The sequence below is a fragment of the Lipotes vexillifer genome, unplaced genomic scaffold (genome assembly GCF_000442215.2).
Source record: "Lipotes vexillifer unplaced genomic scaffold, Lipotes_vexillifer_v1.1 scaffold1130, whole genome shotgun sequence".
NCBI classification, from domain to species: domain Eukaryota; kingdom Metazoa; phylum Chordata; class Mammalia; order Artiodactyla; family Lipotidae; genus Lipotes; species Lipotes vexillifer.
This window is the reverse complement of record NW_006797877.1, coordinates 474,303-490,101: the sequence shown is the minus strand read 5'-3', so window position 1 is coordinate 490,101 and position 15,799 is coordinate 474,303. Positions and strand designations below refer to the sequence as shown.

Sequence of the window (15,799 nt, the reverse complement as noted above, 5' to 3'; positions counted from 1 at the left end):
CTCTTCAGCCTTCATCTCACACACTCCTTTCCTCCTTTCAAGTGCCTCAGTTGAAGCGTTTTAGCATTGATCATAGGTTTTATATGTTTCTTTCATCTTTCGCATTCATTTTGGTTTGGGTGGCTGACTTTCCATATCAGAGACGGAGTTAACACAGGGAAATGGATTCTTGACTGGACTAGGAAGGATTGGGGGAGCTAGCTCTCCAGGAGAGCTGGCTCCCAGGACCACCAGCCCAGGAAGGAACTCACCAGCCAGAAAGAACTGCTACCTCTCCCATGATCAGAAGACGGAGAAAGCATGAAGCTGCTCCACCAACACGTCAACTCCCTGTCAGTCCCCAGAAAGCTGAGTTTGCACACTGGAACCCTGGCATAGACAACCTCCAGGTCTCCATGACGTTGCTCGCCCAAAGAAAACAGGCATCACTGCATTGACCCTCCCTTACTTGTAAATTCCAAGTCACATGCACATGTATCTGTTTAGTAGAATCTAATTATTAACCAGAACCATAGCTGTAGAAGAATCTACCAACAAAAAAGAGTTTTTAGCTTTCTAACCTCTGCAGTATATGCTAAAAGGTGGAATGGATATTGCCTGCCATATCACGATATACACCAGATTGCTACAGATATTTTCTATAGAAACATTAGGGGTACACTCTTGATTTGAAAGGCCTGAAAATGTTTTTGCCTTTCTTTGGCTTATTTTCTAAGTACTGATAATAGTACTGATTATAATTCTCCTCAGAATGCTTGAAACAAGACTTCATCATCATATTCTGCCATCCAGTGTTTTGGATTCGAAATGAGAGGCAGTGTGATTAACTTTTCCTTTACAAAAAATTAAATGATGTTTAGAGTTAGAATTCCAGGAAAAATATGTATGCGTCCTTTTTTTTAAAGTAATTCTTCCTGATGTGTAATGAATCCCTTCATTTTGAAGTAAATGGCTTTTACTGAGGAATATTCTCTCACATCTCTTATTGAGAATATAAATTATTTGAATGCTCCTTTTTTTTCCCTGTATTAATTCCTTATCAATGAAGCCCATGTCCTCTGACTTCTTGGCTTGTTCCCTTCATTTCAGTGGCTGACTGTCTTCATGCATCCAGTGATTTTTAGTTGCTTAGTGTTACTTATAAAGGTGTAATAGTGCAGTCGTGAAGAGCCAGACTACTTGGGCTTAGTTTGGATCTAGGATAATTATTGTACCTTCCTCAGAGGATGGGTGTGTGGCTTAAATGAGTTAATATCTGTAAAGTGCTTAAAATAGTGCCTGAAGTAAAACAAGAATCGTCATCACTACCACCTCTACCATGTGGGATGGAGGAAGTTGCTTTAGATCCTGTACGGGCCTAACTGCAGTGTTGTGCTGCCTCTGTTCTGGTCTCAGTGGATGGTGGATCCGACGGCTGAAGTTGCTGATGTCCTCGAGCAACATTTGGGACTGTAAGCTCTTGCAAGTTTTAAAGAGATTTGACATTTCTACTACATAAGTTGGAATACTTTCTTTTTTCTAGTGGTAAATGTTGGCAGGGGCTGTGCCTCCTGCTGCGGGTTAGGCACCTCATCTGACGAACTGCGAGCGAGAGTCAGAGACGTGTTAGTCGGCATAGCCCTAGAATCCCCAGGTTTCTATTTTAGAAAAATTTTCAAGCGTATGTTATGTCTGACTGAATGCAAAGTATCTACTAATTTGACATCTGATTGCTTTCCCTCTTTGAAAAAATTCAGTTTTGTGGTAAATGCTTTTTACAGTAGCATTTTTCAGTTCATAGTGAAAATAGTATCAAAAAATTTTTGAGCAGAGCTGTCACATTTGATTTATTTATGCAGTGTTGAAAATTAGACTATGAACTACATAATGTGTAATATAAAATAGATCCAAGTGATGCAGATGGACATGACAGACACATTTTCAGTCTTATAAGTTTAATGATATACTTCAAATTTTGGCATTTGAAAATGGCTAGTAGATAATGAAAAGTAGTTGTATGGTGTAGATTTCCTTTGATTATGCTATATAAACAACTTATTTCAAAGTCTAGAAAATGTTTCATATTTTAATTATCATTACAATATATGAAAGATAAGAAAGATCTGACTTTTGTGATAATTTTAGTATACAGTAATAAAGATAAGCTATAATCTGCGCTTTCTGAGTGACTAGGTGATATCAAATTTAGTGAGTTATTTTTGTACGATCTTAATTTGTATTAAGTTAAAATTGGATAATTTGGAAAATTGTAGTGTATTGCAGCATATCTTAATTGACTATAGAAACAGCAGATATGACATATACACAAATGATACTATACTCATGTCTATTGCAAAATGAATTTATTCTGTTATTTGTAGCATCATAATTGTATGTCTTTTCTTAAATTGATTATAGATATTTACATGTTTTTTCTGCTTCTAGGCATGAAGAAACTGACTCTCAACCAGACCTAGGGGATGTCATTGTTGTGCTAAACAGCTTCAAAAGCAAAATACTGGAAGTACAAGTGTGTGAGACCAAAGCTCTTTATAGGCTTTGTTCTTAGTATTAAGAATTCTTTTTTTGTCCTTAATTAATTAATTTTTATTTTACGACTGATTTCACAGTTTTAGTACCTAAAATGTCATATTGGAACTCTGGCAATGAAAGGAAGAAGAGGATTAAATCATGAAGGGAAAGCAGGGAGCTTGAAGAGAGAAGAGAAGAAATGATTTTTTTTTAAGTTATGATGTATCTACTATATTTGTAACCAAATTATGTTATAAATTAGGCTTCAGAGATGAGATCAGGAATGCAGGTTGAAAAGTTATCCCTTTCAACAGGAAAAAAAAAAAAAAAAGTGATGTTTCACAAACCAGAAAAGTTTTTAATGATGGCAGGTTTAGTTCTTTTGGACAAACTCACCTACTTAAAATCAGTAAAAATGCTGGGCGAAATGTTTTTTTAAAAAGCACTGAGGAGCTGACAGTAATGATAATAAGGAAATACAAAACCAAAATTAAAGGGAAAATGAGAGCCTAGTTAAGTAAGCAAGCACCGAAGCTTCTCTTATCCCAGGAAAGCTGTTGTTGCCCTAAAACATTTGTTCATCCTGGTACACCTGAACTATCATTTTGACTTAATTTGCAAGGTGATGGGGGCAGAAATTAAAACCCTAGACTCACATAAAGTGGGTAATCTATTAGAAGACCCTGTCTGCAATAAGCTGGCTATAGCTTCAGGGTAAGGATGAACCATAGTAAAGTATACCACGCAGTCTTTTAGCCCAAATTGGTATCACCTAAGAAATCAAAGGAACCCTGAGCCTTAAATTTGCACTAAAATGGCTCCAGATTAATAAGGTTTTACAGGCATCTGACAGAAACATCCATATATCTCTGGAATAAGACTACGATATCCAAATAAACAAAGAAAACCAACAGAAACGGCAAATAACAGAGAGCAGATGCACAAACACTCCATATGTTAGAATTATTGACACAGACACTGAAACAACTATGCCTAAAGTGTTTAAAGAAATAAAAGACAGGCTTGAAAACAATAGCAGGGAATAAAAAACTATAAAAAGTGCATATCTGATTTTTTTAAAAGTAGAACTTCTAAAACTGAGCAATACAAAGACCAAAGAATTCAGTGGGTGGCTTTAACAGGCCTCAAGAGAGAACTAGTGAGTTGGAAGATAGACCAAAAGACGTATCCCAAATGCAACTGACCTTAAAAAAGAGGAAACTACAGCAGAGAGTATATAAAAGGCATAGAGAATAGAGTGAGAACTCTAAGATACCAGGATTGCATTTAAACATGGCTCTGCCACTCATTAGCTGTGTGACCTTGGACAGATTACTTGACCACTTTCTATCTCATTTTCCTTATCCATAATAGGAGTTAATGATGAAACCCTCCTTATAGGTCTACTCTAAGGATAAGATAATTTAGCTTTATGAAGTACTTTATGAGTGTTTAAAACTAAAATCCATTTAAATGGAGTTTCAGAAGGTGATGAAAGACAGAATGAGGTACAGGTATTATTTGAAGCAATAATAGCTGAGGATTTTCATGAGTGATGAAAGGTACTAATTTGCATATTCAGGAAGTCGAGTGATTCCCAAGCAAGATAATGAAAAGGAAATCTACACCTAGACTCTTGTTAATAAAACTGCAGAAAACAAAAGACAAAGAGAAATCTTGAGAGTAACCAGAAGAAAAAAGAAAAATTACCTTCAAAGAACTATAGTTAGCCTGACAGTTGGTTTCTCAGCAGTAATAATGGAAGCCAGAAGATAATGAATGATACCTAAAAGCACTGACAGAGAAAAGGAATGTCAACCTCGTATAATTCACCCTGAAAAGTATTTTTCAAGAAAAAACATAAGGTATTTTCAGGCAAATAAAAAACTGAATTTGCCACGAGCATTCTCACACTAAAGGAAATTCTAAATGGTATACTTCAGGCAGAAAAAGAATTATCTCAGATGGAAGATCTGAGTTTGAAAAAAGAATGAAGAGAAAAGAAAATGGCAACTATGCAGATGAATCTGTGAACAGTGAATATATAAAACAACAGTTATGTCTTAGGATCTTAAAAATCTAATTAAAAAACAACAATAGCATTTAAGGCATTATATAAATAAGGGTGTGTATAATAACATATAGGGTTCTTATATTGACCAGGACAAGGATTATGATTACTTTTAGACTTTAGGGCAAATCTGAATGCTTTACATTTCTAAGATAACCACTAAAAGAACAGAAACAAGGCATAATGTCATAGTGAAGAGGAAAATGGAATGAAACAAATTAATATAAATGGACTAAGAAACAAGAAATACAGCAGAATACATGCGCCATTGAAGAAGCACAAAGTAGTAAGTTAGAATTTAACCCAATTACATTAAATGCAAATGGACTACATATTCCAGTCCAAAGACTAAGATTGTCAGACTGGATTTTTTTTTAAATCCCAACTCTATGTTTGCAAGAAGGAACACCTAATATATGACAATACAGTTTCAGGGTAAAGATTAAAATAAAAGTGTGGCAAAAGTATACTAGGCCAATACTAACCTAAACAAAGCTTGTATGGATATACTAATATCAGATATAAAGACATTATTAAAGTTAAAGAAGGTTACTTTATATGTGTATATAAGACAGAAATAGAATTACCAAGAGAAACTGGCAACTCTCTATAATACTGGGATATTTTTAACATACGTCTCTCAGTACTTGATAGAACAGGCAGACCAAAAACTCATTAGAGATGGAGATTTGAGCAGTGTGATTATAAATCTTGACCTAATAGATGTATATAGAACACAATAGCCAATGACACCAAATGAACAATCTTTCAGACACAGAAGACATTGATAAAAATTAGCTTTACATTTAGTTGAAAAGCAAGTTTCAACAGATTTCAGAAGAATGAACTCATACAGAGTATGCTCTCCATCTACAATGCAGTAGAGTAGAAATTAATACGCAAAGATAACTGGAAAACACCCATTTTGTCAGAATCTCTACGATCTAATAATGGTAGGCTACCAGAACTCTCGCCTTACATACTGCATAGATTCTGAACTACCAAATCATCAAAATTTACCTTGCATTCCACATCGTAACCTGTTTCTTATCACCTCTGCTCTTTTTCCTGTGATCAGTTATACATGTTTATACTCATCTTTGATACTGTTTCTCCTCTACTGGCTTTGGCTTCCTTTCTCAGGAAGAGAAACTTATACTGTGTCCTTGATACATTTCCTTCTGGCCATTCCAGATGAAAAACCCGACAAACTCAGACCAGCTGCTTAAGTTACTAACTCATCCCAAGCCTTTTAGGACCAGCATTCCAGCTAGTTTTATCCTAGCCCTAAAAACACGAGAGAAAAATATCATTTCTGCTGGGAGACTGAGGATGTCTTGTATTTGAGGAATTTTGATCATTGAAAAATTATTGTTTTCTTTTTCTTGAGCTGTTTTTTTTTTTCACTCTCTGTATTGGCTCTAATTTTACCTGTTGGTCCCTGGTATAGAGGAGGTCTGACTCTTTCACCAAAGCCACCAAATCTTTGAGGGTGATAATCATGCCTTACCTGAAGCATATGTTCTACAGCCTAACCTTACCTAGGTGCTTCCGTTGTTTTTTAGTAACAGTTTTATCTGCTCACCTTCCATCTCTCCAAATTAACACAAAAGGACAGGAAAAAGGGAAGAGAAAAGGTAAGCAAGATAAAGGTTCAGCCCATGAACTCCAGTAGCCCACTAAGAGGAATTCCAGGAAGGAAGAACAGAAAATGGAGGAAGGAAAGTATCCCACAGATAGAGAAATATAAGCACATTCATGTCAAGGGGTCCACAAATGAGTGAAAAATGGCCCACACAAGATCCTAAAAACTACCAAGGAGAAGAGGCAGGTCACTGCAGTAGAATGACACACTAGCATCAGACGCTTCATTTTCAAGACAGCAAAACAAAGATTTCAGTCTTTTGAGGAAAATTACTTTGAACCTAGGATTCTTCAGGCAAATATTCTCTTGAAGGGTGAAGATTTAGAAAAATTATCTTTCACACCCCTTCTTGAAGGTGTTTGCCAGCACAATGAAGATGAAGCAGAAGAAAGAGGAAAATAGGTATTGTAAGAAATGGTGAAATCAATGTGAAGACCAATGCAAAGAAAGCTTGAAAGAGGCAGTTAATTGTTAAGCCCCAAGAAAAATGTCTTCAAGAAGACAGGAATTCCAGACAGTTAAGTAACAAGAATAATAAACCGGAAAATATTAGGTATATGGTAAAGAAGAAGTATATCTCACCACAAGAAAAAATAAATACAATAAAATTCCAAGAAAAATGCACTTCTGTATTGGTGAAATGTGAGAAAACAGAATCCATGGGAAGCAGGAGGAGTCTCCTAGGAGGGCATGGTGGTCACATCATCATAACTGTGTGGAGGAAATGTAACTGTAGTAGCCTTTCAGCTCTTCAGTGCGTTGTATTTACAGTGTCACACAAAGCACTTTTTACTGATTTTCAAGTTGTAGGATAAACATAGCATAGTGCAAAAGATACAGTTACGTTTACCAAGCTAAATGTAAATATCTGTACTTACAATGCTAAAGTAAAGTTTTAGCTAATGTAAGTTGGGAGGCAGAGGGAAAAGGTAGAGATATTAGTGTCCTTATAACAGGCCATGCAAGAGAAACTTGAATTTGTTGGAATAAAAAATACAGATTTAAGCATTATTTAAAGTTACAAAAATACTCAGTAGATGAACTAATGATATAGTATTGCCAAAACCTCCAGACAGAGGGGAAGGGAAGGGGAGGGGAGGGTGATATAAGTAAGCTGTTCATCTTTTGTTACAAAGAATGAATAATGCCTAAACTCTATGAATCAGATATAGAGTAGATAACATCCACAGTTGACAATTCAGTAAATACAAGTATAAGCACATTAGTTAGCAGTATGGAGGTAGCCACTAAAAACAAGAGGCTGAACTGGTAGTTGAAATCAGATTGTGTCTGTAATATACTAAGATCTTTCTTGGCTTCATTTACTACAACTATCTTAGATTTACAAGGGTCACCTCGTCCATATATTTCTAACCATGCGGCATAATATTTAAATCTACAGAATTCTAAAGTTTTTCTTTACCGTGCTATCTAGGTACAAAAAAAGCCAGACAGAATTCAGGAAGATATCCTTTCTGATAAAGATGAAAAAAAAGGAGTGTGGGATTCCATTAAAAGGTGATTACTGATGAATATTTTAACTATAGACCCATCAGGAGTCTAGTTTGTGGAAGCCCTGCAGATGGTAAACATTTAAGTCAAGCACAGATCTTCTCTAGAAAGGATAAGACAAATACCTAAATGTTACTGATGTAAGACAGGAAACTGGAGCTATAAGGCAATTGAACATAAAGGGCTGTTCAAACCAGGGAAGAGAAAGTCTATATCCAGTTAGGACGAACCTCAGAAAAGACTCTGGAGGAGTGTGTGTCTAAGGTACATTCTAAAGGATGGACAGGAGACAGAGTGAAGGTACCTGGTTACGTGAAGTCAAAAAGATTGGGTATGTTTCTCAAGGAACAGGAAGTAGCCCAGGTTAGCTGGGATATTGAATATAAGGGGGGAATCTTTAAGTTAGGTTGGGACCTGTATTAGTTATCAAAAAAGGAATATTTTGGCTCACATATCTAAAGAGTCCAGGAGTAGAACTGACTTTGGGCATTCAGGTGATGTAGTCCAGAAACTCTTTCTCCAACGCCTAGATCTATTATCTGTGCTTCCTTCATTTTCAGACAAACTTTTACAAGAAAGATCTTGCCATCTATCTCCCATGGAAAGAAATTGCCTCTTTCCAGACAGTTACCAGCACAAGTTCCAAGTCTGACTCATTGGCCCAGCTGTTGCCTTGTATACCAGACTGAACTGATCCCTGTGACTTACTGACTAAGCTTGGGTCATGTGGCTACCTCTAGAGCCAGCAAGAAGGCCCATCCTGCCTAAACCTCGTAGAATGAAATTAGAGGAGGAATAGCTACTCACCCACCCACCTGCCCACAATACCAAGTTACTGTGACTAGAAGTGTAAAGGGCGTTAGGTGGGCAAACACAGAAGTGGGCTGCTGTAGATCCACATTGTAGACAACTCTGGAAGTCCATTTTAGAGATTTGAATTTAATTTGAATTATGATAGAGAACTACTGATCATTTTTATCAAAGATAAGAAATAGAAACTTCAGGCCAAATAGCTTCAACAACCTAAGCAGAAGCACTCCCGTCATTTTGGATTTTGCCCAGTTTAGGCCTCTTTTTCTATAGTTGGCTCCTTGTTTGATAGGAAGAATCGTGTTACTGTCCCAGTATGTGCATTGAACTGGTTACTGATCAAGAAAGGCTCGAACTCACTACTTTGAGAGGACTTCAGAGCAGGTTTGTTTGACAGGGGATAATGTAACAGGATCTGGGCATTTTAAAGAGTATCTGTTCGTGAGCTTCCATTAAAACCAAAGGTAGAGACAAGGAGTAAAGATAACTGTTAGACTATGGCTTAGCCACTTATTACACAGCGAGGATACCAAAACAAAATGCTGCTTTGTTAGAAAGAGAGAAGGTAAGTTTGGGGGATGGTAACTCCTCCAGATACATAAGTGTATGTTACAGTGTTTTCACTTTTTTATCTTAGTTTTAATCCTAACTTCAAGTGATTTTTTTTTTTTTTTTCCCTCCCTGAATCAACTGTGTATTTTTCTTATTTGGGGGATTACAATGAGAAAACATTTTCAAGAATACATCTGCTATAACAATTCTTATTTGGCAAAATATATTCCATGTCAATTGTGAATTGTTTAGTTTTCTAAAATCAGTCATTTTAAATATCTGTGCATATAAAAATGAGATTTCTAATTAAAATTTTAAATAGGAAAAAGAAGAAACGATACATTATGAATACCCCAAATAAGATTCAGTCACTTTTATATATGAGCTGGGGCATATCAAAGGCTGGTCTGGGTCCAGAAAGTGGTGACAGTGACAGCTGGGCCCACATGAAGCTGTGGCGATGTAAACCACATCGTGAATGGACGTGGCTCCCCAGTGCTGTCTTACCCCTCCTGGAGACACGCCCAAGGCACAGAGGTCCCCGCAGCCTGTGGGGAGGCTGTCCCTGGTCAGAGGAGCTCTAAGCTGCAGGCGCCTCTTATAGCATCTTGTCCTGGGAAGCCACATCCACAGCACTCAGGGGCCTCCCCTGTTAGCATAGACGGAAGTTCCGGTGTGCCACTGTTAACACTTGCACGTTCTGTTTCTTCGCTCACGATTGGCCTTCCTAAAGCCTCAGTATGTTGCATATAGCCATGGAATGCCACAGTTCATTCTCTGCTCTTAAAACAACTTCTGTAGCTCACAAAGATTCAAAGGTATTATCTCATTAACCTAGAGAAAATATAATTGCATTCTATGTTGTCCAATTTTAAAAAATCATAAAACTTCAAGTTAGATTGTCACATGTTTAAATAATTCATAATTTTTAGGATAAGTACTTGTTTACAGTGTAATAACCATTCATTGTGAAAAGCCTTCCTATTTTTATTTCTTATCAAATTTAATATTTAGGTATGTAAAGTTTGCAGATGTGTATTAAGAAAATGACAGTCACTTCTTTTTCATTCAAAGTTTCACAAGGAGCCTGCATAAAAAAGAAGACAATAAGGAAACAGACGTTCTAAACATTTTTTCAGTTGCTTCTGGCCATTTATATGAACGCTTTTTAAGGTAGGCATATTTTTTTATTTAATGTTTTGAAAAGTAATACATTTACATGGTCCAAAAAGAATTTTTTACGTTTAAAAAAGTAAAAGAAATTACAGTGGGAAAAAAAAAATCTCCCACCTCTGTTTCCTTGATACCCAGTTCCTTTTCCCACAGGAAACCAATGTTATTATTTTCACAGCCTGCCAAATATATGTATAGACAAGCCCAAATATGTATTTTTGCTTTTCTTAACTCCCTTTTCCCAAATAGTAACAAAGTACGTAGTGCTTTTGCACCTTGCTTTTTTTTTTTTTTTTTTTTACCTAAAATTATGAGGGAAGTATATTTTCTAAATACAGTGAAATTCCATGTGTTTGATTTGAAATATTGTTATTCTTGAAGGTTAGTTTTTTTTTTGCCCCTTTTTTTTTTTTTTTTTTTTTTTACCTAAAATTATGAGGGAAGTATATTTTCTAAATACAGTGAAATTCCATGTGTTTGATTTGAAATATTGTTATTCTTGAAGGTTAGAAAATGGACATATTTTGTAGTAAGATGTGTGTGGAAAAAAAAGAATATATAGTAAATTTTCCTTTCCTGGTGAAGAAATACCATGTTTTATAAAAAGGGGGAGGAGTCTGAGAGAAGGAAAGCAATATTTATAAACTACAAAGGGCTATTTTTTAACTGCTTCTATAGAAGAATCACAGAGAACACCTCAAAAATGTTTGAATATGTGTTGATATTTTAAGATGTGCTTTAGACACATCTGTATCTTCTCCAATCAGAGGTCTAGGATAGCAAAACAAGTGGCCTGTCCAGTGACTTTATCAAAATACGACATGTTGTTCAGCCCTTCAAGGTTTACACACCTGCTATTAATGACACAGTAACAGAGCCAAGATGAGACGCTAGTTTAACTAAACGAGACTGTTTCAGACTAGCTTCTTTCTCTTGTCAGCTGGACCAAACAAAAAGCAATCAATTTAGTCTATACCAGGTACATATATATATATGTGTGTGTGTATATATATATATATATATATATATATATACACACACATACTTATGTATATACAATATATGTGTATATATACATATATTCTTATACGTTACATACTTGCTGAGCAGCCATAATATTTGAAGATATGTCAGTATTTCTCCATAATTCATAGTGAAAACTACCAACTAATATCTTTAAATATTTAAAAGCCTTAAGAGAAGTAGGATGAACCCCTATTAATGTTAATTTATTGATTTTATTGTTGTCTTATGCAGAACTATGATGCTTTCTGTTTTACGGAACACCAAAACACCAGTGAAGTTCTGGTTTCTTAAAAATTATCTCTCACCAACATTTAAAGTAAGTACATTAATTTTTTTAATAGAGTAGTTAATATTTCAGAAGTAAATTCTTTATATCATTGTAAGTTCACATAACATTTCTCTTTTCAGAATGAGTCTTTTGAAATGTATATTTACTCAAATTACTATATGTAATCAATTTAAAACCTTGGTATTCAGTAGTTTTTAATCTAGCTTAAGAAAAATTCTATGCAGCTTTTATTTAAAGAAGGGATTAAAAACACGGCAGGAGATGGTTTATGTTTAAGTAAACTCAAAATCAGGATTAGTGGGTTTTCATAACAATAAATAAAAGTTGGCAATGAAAAATATGTACAGATTGTTAATTAAAAGAGTTAGATTCTGTCATATTTTGACAAAGAAAGGCAGGAACAGTAGAAAACATGAAAACTGTACCACAGAGAATAGTCTGATAGGACCAAGAAGAGTGGGGCTCTGGTATCACATGCGGTGCATCGGTTGGTGTGGTAATGTGGGCACTACAGGTAGTGTCTCCAGCATTTTGTATTTAGAAGTTTTTCGACGGCCAACATCTGTTACCCTTTACTCAGCCCTACACTCTTGCCACAGAGTGTACCCCGTTTCTTCCTGTTAATCAGATTCCAGGCAACTTAGGGTCTCATTCAACAGCAGTTCAGAGAAGTTCTCTTTCTAGACCAAAACCAGCTGTGAAAGCAGAAATAAAAACAGGCAACCATGCTTTTACTCCTTCGTGTTGCCGGGCACATTGCTAAGTACTTTACCTACATTATTCAGTTGCTCTTCATAAAGTCCTATTCCCAGAAAACCACGACTCAGAAGTTACATAACTGGCCTGCACAGTTGAGAGGTATCCAGGACCACTCTTAAGTTTAGAAACCCACTAGAAGGACACACAGAACTCAGAAAAGCAATTATACTCGCAATTACAGTTGATTACAGCAAAAGAATACCGACTAAAATCAGCAAAGCAAAGAGGTGCATAGGGCAGAATCCAGGGGACACCAGATCGGGCTTCCAGTTGTCCTTTCCCAGTGGAGTCATGTGGACAGAGCTTATACCTCCCAGCAAAACCGTGACGGTACACGTGGGGTGTTGCCAATTAGGGAAGCCCACTCAGACCTGCTGTCCAGAGTTTTTACTGGGAGTTGGGTACATAGACCCACCTGACGGCCACCATGACTGACCTTAGCATCTAGCCCCTGCAGAGCGTGAGCTGATATCTTGTGGCCCAAGGTCTCCATCATAAATCACATTGTTAGCACAGACTATCTGGTGTGGCCCTAGGTCCCCAGGTAAATACAGACATTCTCATCAGGCAGGATATTCCAAGGTTAGCATTTACTTCCCAGGAGCGAAGGGCAAAGGGCCCAACCATGCTTTGAGCAAGACTGGTCCTTTATGGCACAGGCCTTAGATCAAATAGCCAATTAGTAGCTGAGATTTGAGCCCAAGGGTTCCGACCTCAAAGCCCAGGTGCTTAACACTTATGAAACAGCTCCTCTACCCTCCCCACCACCACCAGGAGTGCCGTCTCCTGTACTTGCTTGTAAGCTGAAAAAGAACCCATAAATGTAGACAAGAAGTCTTACTAGTTTGTTACTAAACTTTTAACATGTGATGCAACACTGCATCGGGGGATTTAACTCTGCATATACTGAGATAATACAATGTGAAGATTCTCTTAACAGGAAACTGTATCATTCACTAGAAACACAGTGCTATGTGCGGAAAAAAGTCTTCTTCTGCTGCATGGCCCAGAGTGATACCATATCGGAAATAATATTTTCCTTCTTTTTGTGATTTGTTCTTTTTGCTCGAAATTTTTACCTTTTATATTTTTTTCAGGGAAATATAACGTGTACAAACGGTAAATGTACAACTCTGGTGAATATTTACAAATTTAAAACACCTGTGTAGCCAGCAGCCAGATATGGAAACAGAAATTGCTAGTTCCCTCGATCCTTTCCCATCAACTTTAAAAGCATACCTCCTTTCTTCCTTCAGATCTTCGCTGAATTATACCTACTTTGGGAATAATCCTTCCCTGACTCTACACTGTGTAAAATGACAGTCCCTTCTGATCTTTCATTTTATTTCCCTCCCCCTTTTATTTTTCTCCATAGCACTATCTTCTATAGATAACTTACTAATTTCATTTATTTTATCTAAAATGTAAGCCTCATGAGAGCCATGATTTGTGTCTGTTTTGTTCCACTACTGTATCCCTAGGGCCTAGAACAGTGCCTGGCACATAGTGCATTCTCAGTGAACATATTTTAATACATATTCGTTGAATAAAAAAAAAAAGTTTTTCTGATTTATCCTAGTTTCTTTTTTTTAAGTTTGAAATGAAAGCAGTGACTCCCGGTAACTGTTCTAGTCATAATTTCAACATTTTGCAACTCACAGATAAAACCAATGCTTACAGTAAGGAACATAATTTAAATCTACATCGTTCTTACAAGAGCAGGGAGAAAATTAAACTAAGCATATAACCAGCAACTAGCTACAAGTGAGAATTGAGGAGATGAATGCAAATTCTACATTTGCTAACCCGTCTTTACCCACTCCTTTACCATCATCCCTCTCAATATTTGGGCTCTTGAGCCAAACTTAGCTAACAGTGTACATATTTAATTAACTGCTCTGTTTTAAACAGAATAAGATACTCTAAGCCTATAAGACACTGAATCAAATATCAAATATTCATGCCACAATAACTACCTTGTATTTTTAATCCTTGAATTAAACAGTCATAAATCTCAAACATGAAACTCATATGGAGAATATAATTTATCCATTTACTACTAAGTTGGTGTTTTTTTGTACACCCTTTTTGTCTTCCTATCTCTCCGACCAACCAGCATGTTGACATGTGCATAAAGTGTTTGAGGCACAGGTGTTCCACGATCCAGAGGCTTTCCTTTCTATCATCAAGTTTTCTCAGGTCAAACATTAGTAGTAAAAGTAGAGGAACAATTATCTTATTTAATAAGCCTGCTAGTGTACCTATTTTTAATGCGTTTAAACTACAAAGTTTTATGTATACTTACATCTTTATGTTTGTCAGCATTGTCATATTTCTGATTAATAGGTGTAGGTTGTAGAGGTACTGTTTAGACATTTTCCCGACTCATTTGTAACAACTTGTAAACTCTGCCTTTTAAAATGTTAGTTTTTTCTCCAAAACAAAAACTGCTTTCTGTTCCTTGAATATAGTCTTTGATTTGTGTGTGTATTTTAGGAGGTGATCCCTCACATGGCTGAGGAGTATGGATTCCAGTATGAACTAGTCCAGTATAGGTGGCCCCGGTGGCTTCATCAACAGACGGAGAAACAAAGGATTATTTGGGGTTATAAGATTCTTTTCCTTGATGTCCTTTTTCCTCTTGCAGTGGACAAAATCATTTTTGTTGATGCTGACCAGGTAATAAGATGAACTATTGTTTTTAAGAGTACTTAAAACTTTTTTACACTTCTGAGTATAGGGATGCAATTTATGTTGCCGCTTCTTATTACTGTCTTTGTTGCCGCGCTATGTAAACATAAGACATAATTTTGACATGTAAGCAAAGTATCTTTAAAAAAAAAAAAAAAAAAGTCAGCATTCCGGGGGGAAAATCAAAGGTGTTGCCAGAAGTACCATTTATTCCTTAGGACGTGGCAGTTCTTTCCTCTGAAGTAGCAGTTTTTTGTTTTGCGGGGCGGGTGGGGGGGGTGGCGGTTGGTAATTAAAAATAAAACAAATACTTATATTAGTCATAATAAAAGTAGCTATGTGAGTTCCTGTGGATATGAGCTGAAATTTGTTTAAAGTGAACCATTGCTTCTTGCTGGAAAAGTTAGCAATTACACACACTCCTCTCACTTTTCCACCTTCGGCCACATTCTTTGGCAATTAGACAACCAAATCCCATCATTCTGCCACTTAAAGAAAAGAGTCCTAAATTTGGCCAGAAAAAATTATGGTCCTCAGCTTTCAAAATTTATATATCCAGAAGTTTTTATGGCTTTTGCCCTTTTCTCCTTGCATGCCTTTGTAATCACTAATGGTAAAAAATATTTTTAAAATACACAGAATTTCTCTTAAAAATTTTAAAAACTACACAGAATTTCTAAGAACAATAATATGTAAATATAAATATTACATAAATCAAATGCACAAGTTAGTATTTTTTTTTTTTTTTTTTTTTTTTTTT

The 15,799-nt window shown here is 36.1% G+C and overlaps 1 protein-coding gene across 1 annotated transcript in view; it reads left to right on the top strand.

Moving 5' to 3' along the window:
• UGGT2 (UDP-glucose glycoprotein glucosyltransferase 2) overlaps positions 1–15,799 on the top strand; it is a 160,928-nt gene that overhangs the window by 127,139 nt on the left and 17,990 nt on the right. Inside the window, exons 30-34 of the mRNA XM_007469922.1 lie at positions 2,425–2,509; positions 7,663–7,745; positions 10,176–10,274; positions 11,532–11,616; positions 14,845–15,027. Of these exons, the coding sequence (XP_007469984.1) occupies positions 2,425–2,509; positions 7,663–7,745; positions 10,176–10,274; positions 11,532–11,616; positions 14,845–15,027 (535 nt within the window). The remainder of the gene's footprint in view (positions 1–2,424; positions 2,510–7,662; positions 7,746–10,175; positions 10,275–11,531; positions 11,617–14,844; positions 15,028–15,799) is intronic.